This window comes from Psittacula echo (genome assembly GCF_963264785.1).
Source record: "Psittacula echo genome assembly, chromosome: 6".
Lineage (NCBI taxonomy): Eukaryota > Metazoa > Chordata > Aves > Psittaciformes > Psittacidae > Psittacula > Psittacula echo.
Genome location: NC_137743.1, coordinates 52260895 through 52282398, shown reverse-complemented (window position 1 = coordinate 52282398; position 21504 = coordinate 52260895). Strand labels below are relative to the sequence as shown.

Here is a 21504-nt window from a genome sequence, read left to right as displayed (position 1 = left end):
TAATGCTTTTTATTTATAAACTTATCTTTTCTTGTAGATAAAATACAGAATTTGAATGAAGATAATGAGAACAGTCAGTTCAGTTATGAGAACTCTGAAGACAGTAACAAAAACAGTGCTGAAACTACAGACAGTTCTGGATATAACATTGAAACCAAGGACTTGCCTGATTCTTGGGACTCCCACATCGGAAAAACAGACTGTCCATCAGAAACATCGAGGACGAAGGTCCCATTAAGAACTCACTTGTATGAATGGGAGGATGATACTGAAGACACCAGAACTGGAGAGTATATATTAGATTTTGACAATGAACGTCTCTCAGAGATGAAGAGCAAGGATGAGGAGTGTGATAAAGAAGATACTGAAAACCCAAAGGAAGCCATTAGTGAAGAACTTGTGCAACCTATTCCTAGGCCAAGCAACTGTAGGACATACTGTCGATCCAACAAAGCAAAACTGCAGGGGGCAACAAATTTTGACAAGCTAATGGATGGCACTAGTCAGTCTTTATCCAAAGCAAATAATGAGTCAAATAATGATGGTCTGAACCCAGCAAGAAAAGTTCCTTTAAGTAGTGGGACCAGTTTTAGAGGGACGGTTGGACGGACTAGAGACTACACTGTTCTACATCCATCTTGCTTGTCAGTTTGCAATGTTACTATACAGGATACCATGGAACGAATCGATGAATTTACCACCACAGCCCCTACTGACTTGGGAGAAGCTGGACGCTTAAGAAAAAAAGCAGACATTGCTACTACAAAAACTACAGCCAGGTTTCGACCAAGCAATACCAAATCCAAAAAGGATGTCAAGTTAGAGTTTTTTGGGTTCGATGATCAAGATGAGGGAGAAGGAGATGAAGGTGCCTCTAGAAGTTCTGGGAGGTCCAATTACAAAATCAAGTACTTTGGGTTTGATGACTTGAGTGAAAGTGAGGATGAAGATGAAGAGTGGCAGGTGGCAGAAAGGAAAGCTAACAAAAAACGAAATAGAACTGCACCATCTTCTTCCCTACAGTCAACCTCTGATGGCAATGAAAACTGTTCCCAGGATAGCCAGCTCAGTACTAATGCAGGTAAGCAGAACTCTTCTGGAATACATGCTTAACATTTAAATCTAGTTGACCTTTATATTTTGCTCTTTTTGCAGTATACCTGACAGTTTTTTCATTACTACTGATTTGGAAATGTAAAAGTTAAATTTCCTTATTTCTGCTGTGGTCCTGTCTGGTGCCTCATACCTGTCTTGTAGTACACTTTTTACCCCTTGATCTCTTGCCAGGGGGTAGAGGTTTGATTTTTTGTTTGTTTTTGGGGTTTTGTTTTGTTTTGTTTTAAAGAGAAGATGCTTACCTTTTTTGGTGTGTTGAGCATACAGTGCCTATGCCAGGAAGGCAGATATCTTCCTTCAGAAGCTCCACATCAACCTCAAATTATGGAGCTGAGTGCAGAAATTTAAGTAGCTCTTGGAGAGATGAAATATCTTTTTCCTTTTTGTGCTTTTGGATATGTTTGTAAACAGTTTGGACCTTTCTCAAGTTCTCTTATCCGAGGATGTGCAGCTCAAGGGAGAGGCTGTGAGCACCTATAGTGTGCCAGTCGGATGAGTGGCTTTGGGTGTGCCTCTGCATATTGATGTATTTCTGCTTTTGCTTCTAGTTTTCACATACCCCCATCTTCTGCATGGGCGCACTTTCTGAGCAAGTTCTGGTATTTTGAGTGCCTTTGAAACATTAGGCTTGCTTGGTGGGCTTGATGGTCTGTTGGGTCCTGTGTAATGACTTTGATTAAGATTGAAGTGTGTTGGTGAAGAAGAAAAGAAATAACTCTGAAAGGCTTCTTTTAGCCTTTTCTTTCTGAAAAAGTCTAATGCCAAAGAATCATGCCTGTTGGAATAACTGTTTCAAAACACTGCTACTGTTTTAGGGAACTTCTTGGAGCATAGAGAATGAGAAGTTTTTATGCTTTCACCGAAGTTGTTACATTTTTAAGACTTTGGCAAGATGCATTTCATTGTGATGGGGAGAGGGGAGGACTAAAGTCTAGCCTTGCAAATGTTGGGAGAAGCTGGTTCTTCCTACAGAGGTTCTTCCTCTGTTAATATAATCCAGAAATAAAGTTTCATAGGAGAAAAAGTTCGTTTCTCTAATCTAATTATAACATTCTCCAAAACCAAAATTGTCTGTAAGCCTTATAATCAAAGGCTAATCTAACTGCAAGCGTTTATTTGTAAATTGTAAATGGGCCATATTGATACTGGTGTTATAGATGATTGTGTTTTCAAACAAAAAACAAACAAACAAACAAAAAAACTTGATTTGTTTTCATAAAATGTAGTAATGATGAGACACTTGCATTCCAGCTTCTTTGGAAAATGGATTTAACTTACAGGGCTGCTTGTGAAATACTCCGTCTGAGTCCGTTCCTCTGAGTCTTTGTTCAGCCATTTATTCCAAGGAAGAAAAAAAAATCACACAGTTAATGCAGCTGATGTGCTGACCCATTAAATAATTCTTTCAGCTGCTTTTCTCTGGAGACTTAAAATACCTACAGTTTGCATTCAGCACTATGTTCACCAAGGAGACCATTATACTCTGAGGTATCACAGATTATTTCTCTGTGAAATGACAGATACTTTCCTAAGAAATTTCCGTGGCACAGGTAGATGTAAATTTGTGTTTTGTTAGTTTTCTAATACATTTCTCCACTTCTCAGGTTAGAGCTGCCTCTCAGACTTCTGCTGAAAGATGCTTCCCCTTTATTTTGCATCACCTTTGCTCATTTGGTTTGGTTTGTGCTACTGTAGCTATGCTGGATTTGACTTGTGGTTTTTCTCTGAAAATGGAAAGGGTGATGCAAGGTTATTTCCCTAAGCTGCAGCACATTGCCTAGTTCAGTCCTGTATTACCCATTATAAAAACAGAGTCTTGATTTTTGCCCTGAAATGCGTAGGGCTCTTTGATACATTTCATGCTGCCTTCTCTGAGACATTTGAATATTTTGAGCATCAAGTTTCACTCGTAACAGCCATGTAAAGTCCTAAAATATAGTGATGCTGAGTCTGAGAATTTGTCAAGGACTTCTGGATCTAAGCCTGAAGTTGCAGTAAAATATGTGGCATTGTTGTGATGTTCTGTCTTTACATGTTGAAAAAAAAAAGTGACTTCCGTGTCCATGGAAAATGCCAAGTCTCAGAAAAAGCTTTCAGAACATCTTGCACAATATGGCCTTTCTTTCTGAAGTTATAAACTGTACTGAGAGGTGCTAATGCTACCTGAGGTCTGTGTGTGCTGTTCTTTTTTGTAATGAATAAATCCACAGATAAAAATCTAGTGTTCCTGTTCCAGGTTGACAGGTGAGATGCCAGATTGCCTCTCTGAATTCCAACACCGGAAATTCCTAAGATTGGTGTTGATGTTCTGTGTGTAAAGAATGTGATATGACATAGTCAGTTTTTCAAGAGATTTGATACTTTCCTTTACAATCTTAGATTATTATTTTTTTTTTACTCAGCACTGTTTTAGTTAATTGCCATAATCTAGGCCTACTTTTATGGAATATATTTCAGAATCTTAGTATAAAACAAAATACAAAGATTTTCTAACTGAACTTTCAGTGGACTATTCTTTCCATTCTAGTATCTCACAGTTGAAGGAAAGTAAGTTTAATAATACCTATTTAAATGTTTCTGCAAATGAAATTCAAGGAAGCACTAAAAGTTGGATGGACAGTATTGTTAGTGCAGGAAAAAATGCAAAGCAGATAAATTAGATTTTAATTAGACTTTCAATGATGAAGTCTTTTCTGTTCACTTCTGCAATAGGCTTCCCTGCTAAAATGGTTAAAAAAGCCCACCAAAAATCTCAAACGAAAGCATAAAAAATCCCCTCTCCCCCCACAAAAAAAAACCTCACCAAAACAAAAACCTCCCAGATCCCCCCAAACAAAACAATCCACAAACAAAAAACAACCAATCAAGTAAAAAAGCCAATCAAACCATGAGATGTGGATTTCAAAGTCCTAGATGCTGTTCGTAGGCCTTTCTTTGTAATGAAGGAACTTCATAACTTCATGAGCCCAGCAAAGCAAAAGCCCCTTTATTTCACTTGTGGGTCTCCCAGCTGTAGTCTGCTAGAATGCGGGGGGCTGAAAGCACTGGTGAGATTTTACTAGATGTGAAGCAGTCCCTGTACCATTTCACTAGCCAGATTACAGGATGCATCTAGCAAAGAGAGCTTTTAATATGGGAGGAAAATAACTTAATTACTTGACTATATCAGCTCCATGAGGACTTGTATCCAGGAGCGATCTGAACTAATGACAAAGAAGAGTAAGGCTTAATGAAATACAATTGTAAGCATCCGTTTTGAGGAGCAAACCTGTATCTTTGGAACGATGTTATACTTCTGGAATTAACTGTGCCATCAGTTTGTTTCTGTCTTTTTCTAAAGATCCCTTCATGGTTGTCACTGGTTTGTGTGGTCAGTAAGATTTCTAATATATTTAGCTTATGAACTTGCAGTCTCAGGATGCTCTATTTCCCACCTCTTCAGCTGGGACACCTAGGACTACGTTAATGCTTGTTTTGGTACATTTCATTTTGGCCAATGACAATAAAATTATTACAGAAAGTGTCAGGCATAGCAAAAACCTAAATAAACAGTAAAAAATGCCGACTTAAAAGTAAACATTGCAGTATTTCTATGTAGATTGACATAAACAGGATATAGAAGTTGCCCTGAAACCTTCTGCTAAAGGAATGTATGAAGATCTGTCATCTCTAACATGCTTACTTTTATTTGATTTACCTTCTTCTTCATTATATATTTAATCAGCAGCATCATGATGATGAACTTAGAATTTTCTTGATTTAAATTACAGTAGCAGTTATCCTGTTATTGTAGTTTAAGTATTGAAGCTTAGCCTTTTGCTTTGAAAATCAGTTCTGATGCACAACTTAGCCTTTGTGTCAAGTATTCATTTTTCCTTTTGGCGATAAAGATCAGATTCCTGTAATCTTTTTTGTATAACAGAATAGCTTTTGTGTACCAGCATCTAGCACTCAGCTCTTTTCTGGTGAGCAGGCTTGCTCAGTTTTGGTTTTGTTTTTTTCCTTACTTTGGATCTCCTCAAAAATTGAATCACCTTAATTGGTGATATATTTTTAGCCAGTTAATAGTACATCAAAGTCCTCTAAGGCAGAGTTCTGTTTGAACTTCAAAATTTTCTGCAGAATTACCCTTGGGCACTTAAACAAATCTGGGTTGTTTTTCCCAGGGAAATTTACTGTGGTGTTGCCATCTAGTTGGTCTTTGAACATCCTTCCAATTTTAGCTGAGACAGACAAATTAGCTCCAAGATTTTAAGTACCTTGAAATGATCATGTCCAGGGGAAAAGGCCTTACATGCTCCCCTATTGAGAAAAAGGTTAATATGCTCATCTTATCTGTGAGGAGGGAAAAAAACATTCATACAAGAGAGAGCCAGTAGAAAACAAGCTTCATTAGTGTCACTGCTTACCAAACTACTTATGTCTTTGCCTGGCTTGGTTAATGCAAACTAAAGTTTTCTACCCTATGCCCTATTTAGTTTAAATTTGAAAATCTGGCAAGGTATGTATGCAGAGTGCTTTTAGGATACCTGGAAGGTCTCAGAGAGCATTGCTTAAATAAAAGCATTTGAGATAATCTTACAAAGCTAATCATAAAAGCATTTATGTGCTAGCAACATCAAAAATGCAGAATTATCCTATTATCAGTAGTGGTTGAAACATTTTTACCAAGAAGGCACAAATTACCGTGCTGATTTGGTGGGTGAAAACACATCCTGCATTTCTAGAATGACTTGCAAGCTTGTAGTTATTGGAGTCAAGCAAGGAACTTTTTAGCTTTTAACCTGTGATAGGAGAGTCCAGTTCTGTTCCTCTGATTTTCTTTGGGAATTGTATTCAGGGCCTGGCTTCTTCAAAAGTATTTCAGGATTTTATTATTTTTTTTTTAGTTATACGTATCAAAGTAATTTGATTTGACTCCTTTAATTGGCAAGTTGCGGCAAAGGACTAAGTTAACTTCTATATAGATTTAGAAGCAGTTTTGCTTTATTTAACTTAATGAGAATTGGTCTTTGGTATTTTTCCTCTGTTAGATGAATTTGATCAAAAGATCTTTAAAAGGTCAGTTATTTTCAGAGGGATTGTTCCAGTTGTTAAGCTCTTGTACTAACATTGTACACCTAAACTGAAACCTGAAGTGGGCTGGGATGCAGGAGACTGGTTCTGGTGGGTGCCTTGCAGTGGGCATCCTGCTGCTCTGGTGTTGCCAAGCCTGTTGAAATTTACTGCAGTTTAAGAAATGTTTGAGCCTTATTTTAAGAATGCTTATATTCCTCAGACTAGGTAAGTTTTGTGTCCTTGTGAGTGTATTTATAAATTTGCTTGCCTCATTTGCTTTTGATTGCTTCCTTACCTAGGTGCTTGCCCAGGCCTGCTTACTGGATGCAAGTGCACTTGGGATTAGAGTAAGCAATCCACCCTGCTTGTATTTCTGCAGTGCAGTTTTCAAATAGTAGCAGCTTCTCTGGAATAGACAGGTTTTCTAAACTGTTTATCAGATGAAATAGTGCTTCTCTGTGCCCGTTTTTGTTTCCAGCTTGAAATTTATGGTAACTTCTGGTTTGTGCCAAGTAAAAGAATGCAAGCTGCTCTCCAAGGGATAGTGCTTCAAATACAACACAAGTTTAAAGGAAAAAAACAAACAAACAACAAAACAGGAAAAGAATTTAATTAGATGAGTGAATTGCAGATTTACTGTCCAGAATCGAGTAGTAGAACCACTGCTAAGGCAAGTACTGAATACACTGAAAGGCCGTTTCACAGTCTGACTCTTGTCAGCTGACTCCTTTCTGAGTGGATGACCATGGTTTTTTAGTACTGTTTATAGCAGAACAAGCAAATATAAACAGCCTGCCTTTGTGAGAAGTGAGATCCATTCTTCCATCCTGTAACTGTAGTGGAAAGTATTTTTCTCATAAATCTCTTGATCTCACTCTGTTGAAGAACCCCATCTACTGTTTAATTTGCCTGTTGCTCAGAGGTGTAGCAGTAAGGCATTAAGAAAGCACATATGAAAGGCAACCTGGGATTCACAGGAGTGCAAAAATGGGAAATGGTAACTTGAAGCTTACACAAGGGGCCAGAGGTGCTATAATAATTATGACTGTATACCTTGTAATGTGTATTTTATGTATTGTGACAGTCTACCCAAGAAACCTGAGCTCCATCCAGTACTGTTTGGCCTTAAAGCTGATATTTCTGATACAGATTGAGTGTTTTATTATATAATTTCTTAAGTTACACATGTGTAAATGCCAGATGCAAGAAATGCTCTAGCACTTCAATAACTTTCAATATGGATATTCCATGTCTTTCACCTTTCACAGATCTTCTGGAGTTTTCAGAGGATACAGCTGGTGTGCTTGAAGGCAATAAGAAATCCACAAATAAACAAGGTGATAAATCCAAGGAAAACACCAGGAAGATTTTTAGTGGGCCAAAGCGGGTGAGTAATAATACTGAGACCAAGGCGAAGTTATTTTAACTAACTCTTCACTATTGATGTTTCCTCCTATGTAAGTACTAGGCTTTTGTCCCAGTTTATATCTGCACTTGAAATAATTTGCTGGATTTTTAAGATTATATCTGGAAGAGTAAAACTTTCAAGTGTAAAATTTTTGTATCAGTTACTTAGAATTTCATTTTAGAGATGTGAGCCTGAGGGTTGCAAAATGGTAGTGGGTAACCTGGATGTATTCCTTTCTAGGTGATTATTAAGCACCATTAAGTATTGTGGGGGTTTATTTTGTTTCTTTTTTTGTTGCTCTCCTAAGAAATATCTATCATATTATAGGATTGAACCTTTCTGAAACCTTCAAAGGTGTCATTGGTATAGTCTTCAGGACTTGTCCGTAGGACAAGTGCCTTTATAGCCTGTCGAAAAGTAAGATTTTCTTAGTTAAAAAAAAAAAAAAAACAAAAAAACAACCAACCAAACAAAAAACAGCCACTGAACACCACTACCACCACCAAAAAAAACCCCAAACCCCCAATCCCACCCCAATATACCCAAACTATGCAGTATTCAGTATGAATTTGCCTTTTCATTATGTGAATGGAGCTTCTTCATTTTGTTGATGGTATGTGGTTTATCTTGCCTGTTATTGTATGTTACTAAGTACTTTGAGGCTTTTAAAAATGTGCATTCAGAAAAATTGTGTTTAGCTATTAGGTGAAAGTTTGCAATAGTGGGATTCATTGTAATTTCCACTAAATTAAGTTTTAATGACTTGATTGTCCAGGATACCCATTTCTAATGCTTAAGGCTTTTTCTTATGTTTTTTGCATAACATGCTCCTGTCGTCTGGTGAAGAGAGTAGCTGTCTCACCAGCGCTGCAATCTAGAACTGGTAATGAGAAAAAAAGGAAAGTGGGAGAGGGAAATACACTCGTATTTCTCTCTTTCTCTTTGGGTTCTATAAGTTTTGCAAGGTCTGGCATTTGCATGTTTTAATAGAAAATCCCTTTATGTGTTCAGCCTTCTGACATTTCTAAGAATTTTTTTAAAAATTATTTTCCTAGTTATTTTACCTAAAAAATTCCAATAATTAAATTGCACTAAAATTTCCTATAAGGGTAGCTAAATACTTGTGTTTTATGATAATTCACTTCAAGTAATTTCTTTATTTTTTGTTGAGTTTTTTTTTATTGGTGTTGCAGAACAGGAAGATTTATTATATCCTCAGCTGTGTTGATATATAATAATTTTCCATTTAAAAATGTGGATTTGTGGATAGAGGAAGGAGGACAAACTTGTTTTATTTCCCAAAGCATGGGAGAGAATATGTTCATTTGGGGCAGTCCAGTAAGTACTGTCAGTTGTAATGGCCTTTTGAAAAGAAGCAGCGCTTCTTGTTTCTTGAGCTGGGAGAGAACAGGAAGCTCCTGCCTCCTGAATTTGAAGTCAGGCTGTTGATAAGTGAGAAGGGTCTTTTCAGAACTGAAATAGTGTTTCTTGAAGATCATAGATCCTCAGCTTCTGCTGATAGAATAACATTTTTGGTTTTAAATCAGCTCCTATCAGTGGACATGTTACAGTAGACTCGGAAACAGAAGTACAGGGAATGTAAATTCAACTGTACCTTTTTTTGGTGTATTAGCAGCCTAAAACAGTTGTAGGTGTTCTGGTAAATATGGGATATTTTTTAATGTTTAAATATATATATGCTTCAGATACTGTTCTATAATAGCATTTTATGTGCTTCTTGTTTAATTTTTGTACTTTAAATACTTGCAGGTTTGTATGGAAACTGTTTTAATTAATTTTGAATGTCTGTATTGTGAAATTATATGGAAAAAACTTTACAGCAATATTATACTTTATAAGAGAGAATGGTTTCAACTCTAGAAAATTGTCACTTGGGAATAAACTTAAGTCAAGTGGGAAAGATGAAAATTAAATAGCCTTTTTGACCCTGTAGTCATATAATGGACCTACAAGCAGAAATTGCTGCAATTGCAATTCAGATTTTAAACTGTAATGGTCTCTAATCATACAGCTATTTCGTGGAGTTACTAAAAAAGCTTGTAAAGCTTGTTCTGATGGTAATTAGAGATGCTATAATTATCTTCCTAAACTATAGATACAGACTCTTAATCTCAGTTGCATCTTAAGGGACTTGTAATTCTGGGAATGAAAAATTGAACTATAAGTATTAACCTGACCACAACTAAATGATCCTCTCCTAAAATACCAAACCCAGCAACCCACCACCTCTGGAATGTCTTTACTGTTTCATCACCTTTTTTTTTTTTTTTTTTTTTTTTTTAGTAGAAAACAGCAGATACAGTATTAATGAATTTCATCTAGGTGGTGATGTTAGAGGTATGGCACTTAGTATAGCACTGAGCTGAAAAGTACAGAGATCTGTTACTCAGGAAGCAGCAGGTGGTATTGTTAAACTTCAGTAGATTCCGGAAGCTGAAGTGGTTTTTTTTTCAGTTTGTAGTCAGCAGGACTCTTGCTCATGTTTGTGGGTTTGAAACCTGACCATTGTACTGTAAAGTTAAAGTCCAGTTCTTGAAACTTTGAGTGTATGTGTAATTAAAGATTACAGATATTATTGACTTAGTGAATAACTGTTCCTGAAAGTTGCTTTCACGTATGGAGTCTTGCTGAAATAACCGACTATTCACACACATAATAATGAGCATAAAAGTTGCAGCAGTGCTCATGTTATCTTAGGTATGTGAAGTCTCAACCAGAATTCTGCTTTTAAGTGAATTAAATCTCTTTATCCTGAGTCTGAGTTACGAGAGGAATATTATGTTCTGTAGCAACATAATTATGTACTTACAGAACACAAATATTGGCATTACTTGACTTGCAAATTATGGGTGTGAAGCATGCATTAGTAACATCTGCAGAAGTTTGTTTGCAGCTGTTTACAATTTTAATTCAACTGGTTCAGTAACTCATGCTCTAGCATGTAGGTTTGGGAACTGTGGGTCTGTGATATGCCCACCTGCTGGTCCCTTTGAGCTTAGTTCCCTTTCTACAGATAAAACTGATTCTCATTTATCAGGTCAAAACCAGTAAGGTATACAAGAACTTGCTCTTTTGTGCCAGACCTGTACTGTCAGCTCTGCACTTCTGTTGTCCAGCATGTTGTTAAGGAACACAAGGGCCTCTGAACAGCAAAATCTCTGTGATGGCCCTCTGCTCTTAAACTGGAAATTAATGTTTAAGAGTGACTTGCAACTCTGTGCTGATCCTAGTTCTGCCTGTGGCCATAAGAAGCCAATGGAGACAAGGTGAATACTGATTATGCTTGAATATTCCAAGGTAAGAATATAAATAGAGTTGCAAATCATAATTACAAAGTATGGAAACCTTTCAGTTTGAGGAGCAAGGAAGAGGGGGAAGACTGTAATCCTTCTGTTAGTGCTCTTCAGTGCTGCTGAGACATATGGGAAGACTTACTGTGTTTGTGGGACAAACAAGGTACAATAGGAAAAAGCACTGACTCTTTAAAGTAGGCGTGAAAGACTCTGTGTTGTGTTTTCTCAAAGCAGCATGACATTTCAAGGTATTAGATGACTGCTATATATCAGAATGTTTGGGGTTTTTTTTCTATGCCTTAAAAATGAGTCTTTTGGAATTAATTTCTTAGATGATTTTTTTTTTTCTACTTAGTGTATTTCAGAAAGCTTTCATGCTGGTGTCAACAACTCAGTTTAGCACCTATTGAAGACTGAAATTTTCTTGAGAGACTAAAACGGACATTTCTGATGATTGGTAACATGAGGAAGAAAGTACTTGCTGCACAGACAGTCTACAGTAGTGATTTGTGGACTGTTGTTCAAACTAAAAGCTAACTGCAATGCTAGTTTGTTGCTTAGTGACTTCTGACTTCTGCTCAAATTTGTGTATTTCCCTTAACTCACTTTTTCAATAAGAATTGAATGTTTATAAACAAATTTAAGCTAGCTTTAAATAGTATTTCTTATTCTCTTGCCTTGCTGTGTGTGGAGAAATTTCTCTAAATTTGCTTGTTGAGGTCTTAGCTCTAGAAAAGCTGTATATTTTGCCTCTCACTCAAGTAATACTGGGCCGTGAAGTGACCTTTGCAAAGTACTTTCCTTGTTTTTAACAGTGTCATTGCTTGAAAGTTATTCCACTAGTGTGGAATATATTTGTCAGGAAAAGTGGAGATCTTGTATTATGGGTTTAAAAAAAACCCCAACCCGAAAAACCCCTCAAACTCAGCCTACTGTAAGGCCTGGTTTTGTCTGAAAGAGAAACTACTGACAAGTATTTGGAGACGCTACTTTTGCTCTCTGTTTGCTTCACCTGCTCACTCCTCTTCCCTTGCTCCTTTCCCAAGGTTATGTATTGAACAAAACTGAAGAACCCATCTGTGTTTAAAAAATCACCCACTAAAAGGAAACATTTAACAAGTCTCAGTTGAGTTCACTGGAGACTGTAAACAGTTGTATCCTCTCAGTTGAGGGAACTGAAGAGAGATTAAGCCATCTTAACCTGGTTAAGTCAACATTGCAGCTGAGAAGTGTTCACTAACCACAGCCAACGTTAGCAGGATTACAAGTATTACTTTGATCAAGTGACATTAATAGAGTTAGTCATGACAGTAGTGTTGAATACATGAATGAAATCATTGCTGAATTCAGACATGGCTTAGCCAACAGATGGCTTTTGAACTCTGCATCCAAGACAGAACCTTCATCCAGTCATAACCCTGCAACTGTTTATTGCTTTTCATGTTTTATTCAAGTTTTATGAATAACTGCTGTGTTTTGTGCCCAACAAGGTACAGATATGTGTGCAAGATCTCAAAGCGTGCTTTTGGACAGATGAGTTGGAAGGAATTGGTCAAATCAGTACTGTGTGAAGAGCTTCAATTTCCAGTTATGAAGTGTTTAACCAGAAAAAAAGATATTTTTTTTAGTTCCATGTGCCTTTAGTTTGATCTGCAGCTAGTCCATAGTTCATTATTTAGTTGCATCTTTCTTGCCCTGTAAGTAGGTTTTTTTTTTTCTTTTCGTAAGTAGGTTGTTCTCAGTAAGTTGCTGTATTCCTGTTTCAAATTTTAGACACTGTAACTCTCAATCCTTGAAAATAAAGCTTATTTGGGATCCTGTTTTTCCTAATGGATTTGCTGTAATAGGAGTTTAAGGGTATAACCTGTGAGGTCTTTTATAGGTTGATGTAAGATTTTTCCACGTGCTGACTGGAGGAAGCTATAAATACCAACTTGAAACAAATGCTGTGTCTAAGTTTACTTGAAGTCCAGGATGAAATACTTGTACCTGATCTTTGGAAGTGTTTTGAAATTGAAGAAGTCTGAAACCATGCATGGCTCTTGGTTTGACTGAGTTATCTTAGGGCTAATATGATGATGACATTTGTGTGGGAGGGGAAAGAAACTGGGCTGGGCTGTGATCTGTAGTTTTCCACTTTGCTTGTATTACACTTTGCAGTAGATGTTTATCAAAGACATCCTGCATGTGTCATTTATTTTTGCTTTCCTGCAAATCAGTCTGCATTCCCTCCAATTTTTAAAGATTTCTAAAATGTTATTTAATATATGTGAAGGTTAATCTATCTTTAGTGCCCAACCTCAGGTAGTTTTGGCTAATACTTTTGCCATAGCTTATTTTAAGTAAATAGTCTTGGAAAATCGTCAATGGAAGTGTTCTAAAGTTTTGCTATGTTAGTCGTAGCCCTTTCCATACATTTAATGGTAGACTGATCAGAACTAATTTTAAAAAAAGCCACTTATCTCGGTGTTGGATAACGTTGAGGAAAAGTGTCCCATCAAAAGGATGAACAGCTGTAACAAAGCATTTTTTCAGTGATAGTAAGCTGTTGATACTGCACACATTGAGCTGCTGTTTGCATCCTAACTTAGGATGTCAAAATTGCTTTTTTTTTTTTTCCTTTTTTTTTTTAATAGAAAGGTGTATTAGTTGACATTTGCTGTTTTGACTCTGTTGAGGAGTCAAGCTGAATTCTGAAAGTCACAATACTCTTTGAACTCTCTGGCTTGTATCATTATAGTGCTAAGCCAGCAGTCTTTCATCAGCAATTTGACAAACAAACAAACAGTGATGGTCAGATGTGACATCCTGTGACAGCGTGTTGCTGCTTCTGCAGTACATGCCCTTCGTTTACTGATTGGTGCTTTCTGGCAGGTGGTCTGCCCAGTCCTGAACTCAAGTGATTTTTATGGGGCTTTTTTGTCCAAAAACTATTTGTTGTAATGATGTACGAGAGATGAGCTGTTCCGAGTTCTAACCAGTTATAAACAGCATTGGTATTTTAAGGAACTTTTATATTGCTGGAATCAATTAATTTAAAAAAAATAAAATATTATAAAAGGTAAGAATAAATCTGTTTCTGAAATAGTTGACTTGTTAAAACCCAAAGCTTCATATTGATATGATTATTTCACTTAATCTTTGTAAAACCACCTTCTTCAGTAAGTACATTTATTTAATTCTGACTTCCTAGTGCTTACCATTCAGGGATTTATTTTTTTATTTTCCTTCTATTATTAATGTAAATAGACCAAAGCCAAATCTTAGTTTTTAAGTTAGTAAACAGGATATTGGTAAGAACTGGCAGGTTTTTAGGATTTGTCACCTTTTTTGAAGATGAGGCAGCCACTGCAATTTTACTGAATTGATTTGGGAGTAACACCTTGAAGCCATCTCAGAGTGGAAGCAGATGCCAAGGGTTGGTCTGCTAACTTCAAGATAATCATGTGATGCTGATCAAAATTATTTTCTTCCCACTCCTTCATATTAAGCTGTGGTGAAGAAGGGTGTGTCCTGGTAGATGCTGAGATCCTTCCACCTGGCAAAACTGCTTCCTCATCTGTTCTCCATATGCAGCTGTTGGGTGGAACTGTGATAGCAGTGTTCTTAGAAGTATGTGTCTTCTCCTGTGCAGTGTCAAGAAAGATGTTATCAGTTCAGAGAAAGGTAGGGATATTAAGTGCAATGTGAAGGTAACAGGCTATGTCCTCGTAGAGGCAAGAAAGACAAGTGAAAAATAAGCATGGAAGTCATTCCCCCTATGTAGGTACTTACGTTTTTCAGGGAGTAGAGAAATCAAGTTGAATGGAAAATGTTTAATGTTGCAGTGGAAACTGCTTTGTGTTTCCAGCTCCTTTGATAGTAACTCTTAGGTAAGAAGCAAAGATGCGTTAAAACATTTTTGAATCAGATTCTCTTTTGCATCTTCACATTCTACCATCTCCCTCTTCCCCTAAGTTGCATAGTTCCCAGTAATTAACTTGGTGTTTTAGTAATCAGGCAAAATTGTCTTCACAGCTCCTGTGTACTGTATGGTTGGTGGACTCACCTCTCTCTGACTTTGTGTATGTTAGATAATAGTGCAATGCAACAAGAGCACATCCCAAGAGTGAAACAGTTGATGCTGAGGGCACAGTGTCCACATTATACCCATCTAGAGGTTTTTACTTTGAGTTAGCTTTATTCTGATCTGCTTTAGGGAATGCCCAGTAAGAGCTGGTGTGAGGTAGGTGCTCCCTGGAAGAGCATCTTCAAGATGGGTTTCATCAGAAGTTAAATAAGCGTACTCAGAGACTCAGTGATGCAAACCAGTGTCATCACTGAGGACTGCTGGGAGATTTATTTGAAAAGTGTTTTACTGATCACAGTGAAAGCACTTACATGGATGTGCACACACATGTACCCAGCTGTATGACCTCTGGAATTTCATTGCTGTTGAAGTTTTGTGAGGCTTTCCTGTCAGTAGATTGGTACACTTTAAATAGATAAGGATTAACAGGAAGTGTGTGCAGGGGGATATGTGTGTGTCTCTGCCTTTAGGTTAGCAACAAAGAGGGCAGGAATTTGGTCTAACAATTTTTACAAGGATGTGTTTGTATCAGTTACTTACTGGCAGACACAGATTTTACTTTTCTCTTGATTGATATGTTTCCAGTATTGTGGCATTATGTCTAAGCTATTGTCCTTGTCCCTTTTAATTAGACATAACATAAATTTCAGGACGCATCAGTAACCATAATCATATGGCTTCTGCTTCTGAGTGATCAGCTTTGAGTGTACTCAGTATAAGCAGTGTACAGAATACCAAGAGCTGTTTCTTTTTAGGAATGAATCTCACGTTTATCAAACTGTCCTGTTTCTTCAAGATAAATTTTCATGTCTCACTTGGGCATCTGACCCATTGTCTTGTTCTGCCCTGGAGGCCTCCTTTTGAGTTTTGAGGAAGGAAAAACATTTTGCAGTTTGACAGAAATCTGGTGCAAGAAAAGCTTCAGTGACATTTTTCCCTCTTGCTCATGTTGTCGTCTGCTGATACTCTTCAACCTTGTCTGACTAACAACTTGTAGTTGTCTAGCTGTGTGCATGCATAATGTTTTTTGTGTACTGCATGAAATGGTGTAGCAGCTCACGATCAAGTGGTCCAAGGCACCTAGAGGTGAATTATTTGCACTAATCTGCTACTGTGATCCAAATAATGGAGATTTAGTTAACATTCTGAACAATGAATAAATGACTTCATCCTAGTTTGCCTCTGGTTTTTAACTGCTGTTGAAAACTGCTATCTTATCTGGAGTCCAAATTAATTTTCTCTTGTGTTACATACACATGGCTCAGCCTTTGCTGAATTGGTACTCCATCCTCCTCTTTTGAGTGTAATTTCTTTTTCTTTGCTTTGAATTGGATGTTCATTCGTTTCCCTTTTCAAAAGAAACGGTCCATTATGAATAGTTCTGTGCTGCATAACTTACTTGTTACCTTTTTCCTGTTCAAACTGAGATGTGCAGGACAGAGTACTACTCTTAACGATTATGAATACTGAGTGGTAAATAATTATATATTTTGGTTAATTGGTTTGGCATTTTTTTGGAACTGGAAGCATCTGGCATACAGCCTTACTGAATGCCCTTCACATACAAATAATGCATTTATCAGGATATGTGTTAAAAATGGCTTTTTTGGGGGTTTTCTTTTCCCATTGTCTTCTACCTTGGAAAGCATTTTTGCCTGCAAATAGCTGCTGTCTTTCTTGTTTTGCTAGTATTTTCAGCATGACTCATGTCCGTGGCTCTTATTTTCTGCTATTCTTGTATCTTTGAATGATACGCAGCACAGTATCCATATGTGCAGAATATCAACTCTTGAAAATTTCATCATGAGGCTTTCAGAGATGGGAGGTTAAGCATGACCCATAGTTTATGCCATTTAGAAATGATTGTATAGAACTGACAACCCTGTGCATTTTGTAAAATCCCTGGCATTAGTTCTGGTTTTGCATCTCAGTTCACCTCCGTGAACCACATTTAGGGTCCCATAGTACAGTACGCTTTATACCCTCACTGCAGTATTTGCAGTCTTTCAGAGATCTGAGTGTAAACAGCTGTCAGTTCTATACATATGAAAAAAGGAAACTCTTCTGCTATTCAGCAGAAGCTCTTACAGCTGGTTAATATTGCAGAAGTTATTTGCCTTAAGAACACAGAATTCAAAGGAGTGATATATTTCCTCTTGCATTTATTCTAACTTAATCTTCAGAGGAAGAATTCCTAAAGAAAAGTCTGCATTATTTGAATAATTGCACAGTTGCCTTCGCTTTAAAGAGAAAGTAAGTCAGTTTCTTAAATTACTGCTGCTTAAATATCAGCATTACTTCTTCAGGGAAGCTTGTTATCATAAGCATTTGAGTTGCCTTAAAAAAAACCCGTCACCACCACTAAAACCAAATAAACAAACCTCTTTGCTTATGTGGTAAAGCCCTTCTGAAAAGCCTTTGTTCATTAGCATTCATTTGCTCTTTGATACTTTTCCTGGCTTCAGTTCTGTCATACAGTAATCTAAAAGCAAGTCTACATGGTTCTTACAGATCGATCAGTATTGGCGCAGTTTCCTTACAGTTGTTTTGGAAATTCATCTTCGTTTTGTGTTGCAGGTCAAAATGTGCAGGTTGCTTTAAGAGGTGATTGTAGAAGAGTGATCTATTTCCCGTATCCATGTGCGTTTTAAGAGAACTCCAAAGTCCCTGCATAATCATAGAATCGTGGAATAGTCAGGGTTGGAAAGGACCTTAAGATCATCAAGTTCCAACCCCCCTGCCATGGGCAGGGACACCTCACACTACACCATGTCACCCAAGGCTCTGCCCAGCCTGGCCTTAAACGCTGCCAGGGATGGAGTATTCACAACTTCCTTGGGCAGCCCGTTCCAGTGCCTCACCACCCTTACAGTAAAGAACTTCCTCTTTATATTCAATCTAAACTTCCCTTGTTTAAGTTTGAAACCGTTACCCTTGTCCTATCACTACAGTCCCTAATGAAGAGTTAGAACTGATTAGAACATATTTCTTTGGAAAGCAGTGCTGGATTTTGGGGGTGTGCTGAGCTGTGTGCAGTCAGTGGACCAGATGGTAGGGTTGCTGGAGAGCAGTTTCTACTGGTTAATGAAATATAACTAGAAGGGCATGGAATCACAGGTGAAATCTAAACACTGTTTAGATATACAAGTGGAAGATATTACAAATGATAGTGGCTAAAACTAACCTTCAATAGGTATTCAAGGTTTTAAGTGATTGCCATTTTCAGTTCCAGTTTGGACTATATTACAAGATAGCTATTAAATGAGATGTCCTCATTTCTCAGATCAGGCATTAAGTGGTGACATTACTTGATTTCTTACATGCAGCTTTCTTCTGTATTGTATTGATAGTGCCTAAGCAATCTGTAAAGTGCTTTGTCACAAAACACTTTTGGATGCCCTAGCTTTTGATTTAATAAGGGATTAAGGAAAATCAGGGAAGAAAACCCCATTTTTGACTGTTAAATAAAAAGGAAGCTGTCTTGGACTCAGGAAGCCTCTGAGCCCTGATTATTTAGAAGGAATTGTCTTTATCTCTTTGCCCTGTTGAGCTCTTTCCTACGCATCAGCTGTTGCTCTCTGCTGAAGAAAACACACTAATGCTGTGAGGACCTTTTGATTACGCTGGTGCAGCTGTTTGTATACTTCGTTCTTATGCTGTACTGAAGCATGGAACTTGATCTCTGTCATCTGTTCTTCCATGCTGTATGCATGTGTATGAAACCGCTGTGCTAAATTCTGAAAAGCCAAGACTGCAGAGACTCCTGTCCCATGGTGAGCAAGGGTCTGTCCCAGCTCAGTAAGACAGCTTTAATGACAGCATGATTCTGCTCCCCCTGCACTTGATAAGGGCTGTGTTTGGTTTGTCATGGAGCACTGAAGAAAAAGGAACATGCACATAGGGCACTGAGCCAGCAAGTGAGGTGTGCTCTTTCCTTGAACAGGGATGTGTCAGCTGCAGCAGAGCCTGCTTTGCTTTGTGCCCCTGTTGTTTCTGCATGGCACTGAGGAAGGCATACATCTAGGATCCTGTTGTGTGGGTTGCATCTCCCTGCAGCATCTCCCTGCTGGGTGCACTGAGCCCAACACTGCTGTGGCAGAGATCTAAAAAGCTGTGCTGCTTGTAGCTATGAGACAGGAAATTCAGGAATATTAATATATTGGTATCCTTTAAGCAGGGATAGGATACTGTGTGAGATTATAACTGAGATTTGGGACTATTAATAATGAATATCATATGTTAATAGGATTTATGGCAGCTGTAGTGCAATAGACAGCTGTCAGAACTGTAATCGTCAAGTTTTCCTTCAAGGTTAAAAAGATTTATGCATCAGATTGATATTAAATATATGCTGTACTTTCATGCTGGCTACTTGATAGTGTGTTACTTCCTTGAATTATCCTGTATACCAGGATGTTGGCACCCAGAAATTTAGACTTTCTGTTCACAATCTTGAGCACTGAGGTAATCTGTGGAGCAATTGTAATTCAAAAAAAAAGTAGTGAGTATCCAGAAAATACTCTGTTGTGGGTTTTTTCCCCATTACAGATGTTTGTAAAACCTTGTATCCTTCAATATTAAAAAAGCATCTTCGTTACTAAGTTGTCCTTGGTTTGTTCATCACAAACCTTGAATCAGGTTTGGTAAGACTTTGCTGCTCAGAAATGCAGTAAGCTTGGAAGAGAAGAGAGTTAACCTTTTAGCGATTTTGTCAGCAGTTAACTTTTTTTTTCAAAGGGGATCTATATGACACCGTCTTCCTTTTTGTGGACAGAGATGTCCTCTCATAACTGTAGCACCATGAACTTAAAAACTGATTTCTCGATTTAACTGTTTGAGCTTGGAGAGATTTTCAGGAGATTGGTCAAGTTGGTGCTTCTGTTCTTTGGAAAGTTAAAAATTGAAATTATCAAAACCCTTATTTTGGTATTCCTGCATGTGGCCATGGTGGTTACATGTGGTTGCTGAGCAACTTTGCGATCCTTTACCTGAAAATGTATTGTTTAAAAGAACTTCCTCAGAAAACAGCTGAAGCTCTTGAGATGGTGGCCATTGCATGCATGTTGTTGAATGGTACTTGAGCACTGCTTTAAAAAAAAATTAATAAAAGGTCCAACTAAGTTTCTTATGACCACATCAAAGCTCACTGTAGGAGGGAAGGAGTTTGTCTTGTCTGGAAACTAAAATGATGTAGTTCTTGACAGGTTTTTTTGAGCTGTGAAAACTCATAGCTGAGACTTTCATTCTGCTAATGTTCTTTGAAGTTTTGTTAGGGCTTTCTTATCTGGTAGAAAATGGCAGGATGCAGCTCAGTAACATGTACCAGTAATACCGAAACTCTTGAAAATCTACTTTGTAGCTTTTGACATGCCGAAACCTTGTGCTTCAGAATGATATATGCAGTCCATAGCTGGGGCTGCTAGGTTTGCTGTACCTGTGTGCTGTACCTGAGCAAGTATGTTTTAAATAGCTGATACCTTACATTTAACAGTTTGTGTTTTTTTTTTTTTAATGCCCAACTTTTTTTTTTTTTTTTTTTTTAATATAGATCTAATTTTTCCATGTTTAAAATGCGCTGTGAGTGCTTGTGAGGAGGGATGTAGTTACACAGTTTACACAGTAATCCAGCATGTTGGGAAACTGTGAAAATTGTAATACTGTATTAATCTGGAATATTATAATGCCATTAGATTGGTAAACTCAGCTGCTAGAAATGCAGTTCTGTCCCTGCATCCTCTAAGAATTATATTGTGTTCCCAAAAATTCAAGGACAGTAAATCATGATTTAGTTTGATTTGCCTTGGCACATTTCTGAGCAAGAAGGGAAGGGAAAAAAAAAAAAAAAAAAGGCTTGATTTATAATATGGATTAAGGCGTTTAATTTGAGTGTTTTCTGTTTCTCCAAGCATCAAAGTCTATGTCAAATCTGCATTTTGATTCTAAACTGGTCATATTTTCTACTGGCGTGATGTTTGCTAACATGTTTTCTTTCCCCCTCATAGCTGTCTGGTTTTGTCTATGCTAAGGTTGCAGACCTTTTGTCTTTGAATAAATGTAAACAGTAGAAAGACAGAAAAAAATCTTGAAATACATGCACATAGTGTCTTTTGCCATTTGAGTGAGTCTGTGTGTTTTTAAAACCATAAGGTACTTCGAAGTCTTACAGATTTTCTGATATATATGATATAGAGAGCTTGTGTTGCTGGGAATACGGAAGTGGAAATGAAACACATTTTACTTGTTGGGTAACATTATTGCTACAATAATTTCTGAAGTGCATAGTGATTATTGGTAGATTTGCTTTAAAAATAACTTATTTTTATCTTTTAGTCTCCCACAAAAGCTGTATATAATGCTAGACACTGGAACCAGCCAGAATCAGAGGCTCTGCCAGCACCACCGGTTTTGAAAACTCCTAGTGTCCCAGTAAGTAGACTGTAGACTGTTGGGTATTTTTTTCAGTGTTTAGTAAATCCCCTTTTAAGATTCACTGATAACATTTTGAAACACAAATTCTTGGTATCTGGTAATGTTAGTAA

At 37.4% G+C, this 21504-nt stretch overlaps 1 protein-coding gene across 3 annotated transcripts in view; it reads left to right on the top strand.

Annotated features, from left to right (window-relative positions):
- The window catches only part of WAPL (WAPL cohesin release factor), a 69807-nt gene that overhangs the window by 21169 nt on the left and 27134 nt on the right, over positions 1-21504 (top strand). For all 3 annotated transcript variants that reach the window (XM_080621856.1, XM_080621855.1, XM_080621854.1), the window contains exons 3-5: positions 38-1081; positions 7443-7561; positions 21296-21391. In XM_080621856.1, coding sequence (XP_080477982.1) covers positions 38-1081; positions 7443-7561; positions 21296-21391 — 1259 coding nt within the window. The remainder of the gene's footprint in view (positions 1-37; positions 1082-7442; positions 7562-21295; positions 21392-21504) is intronic.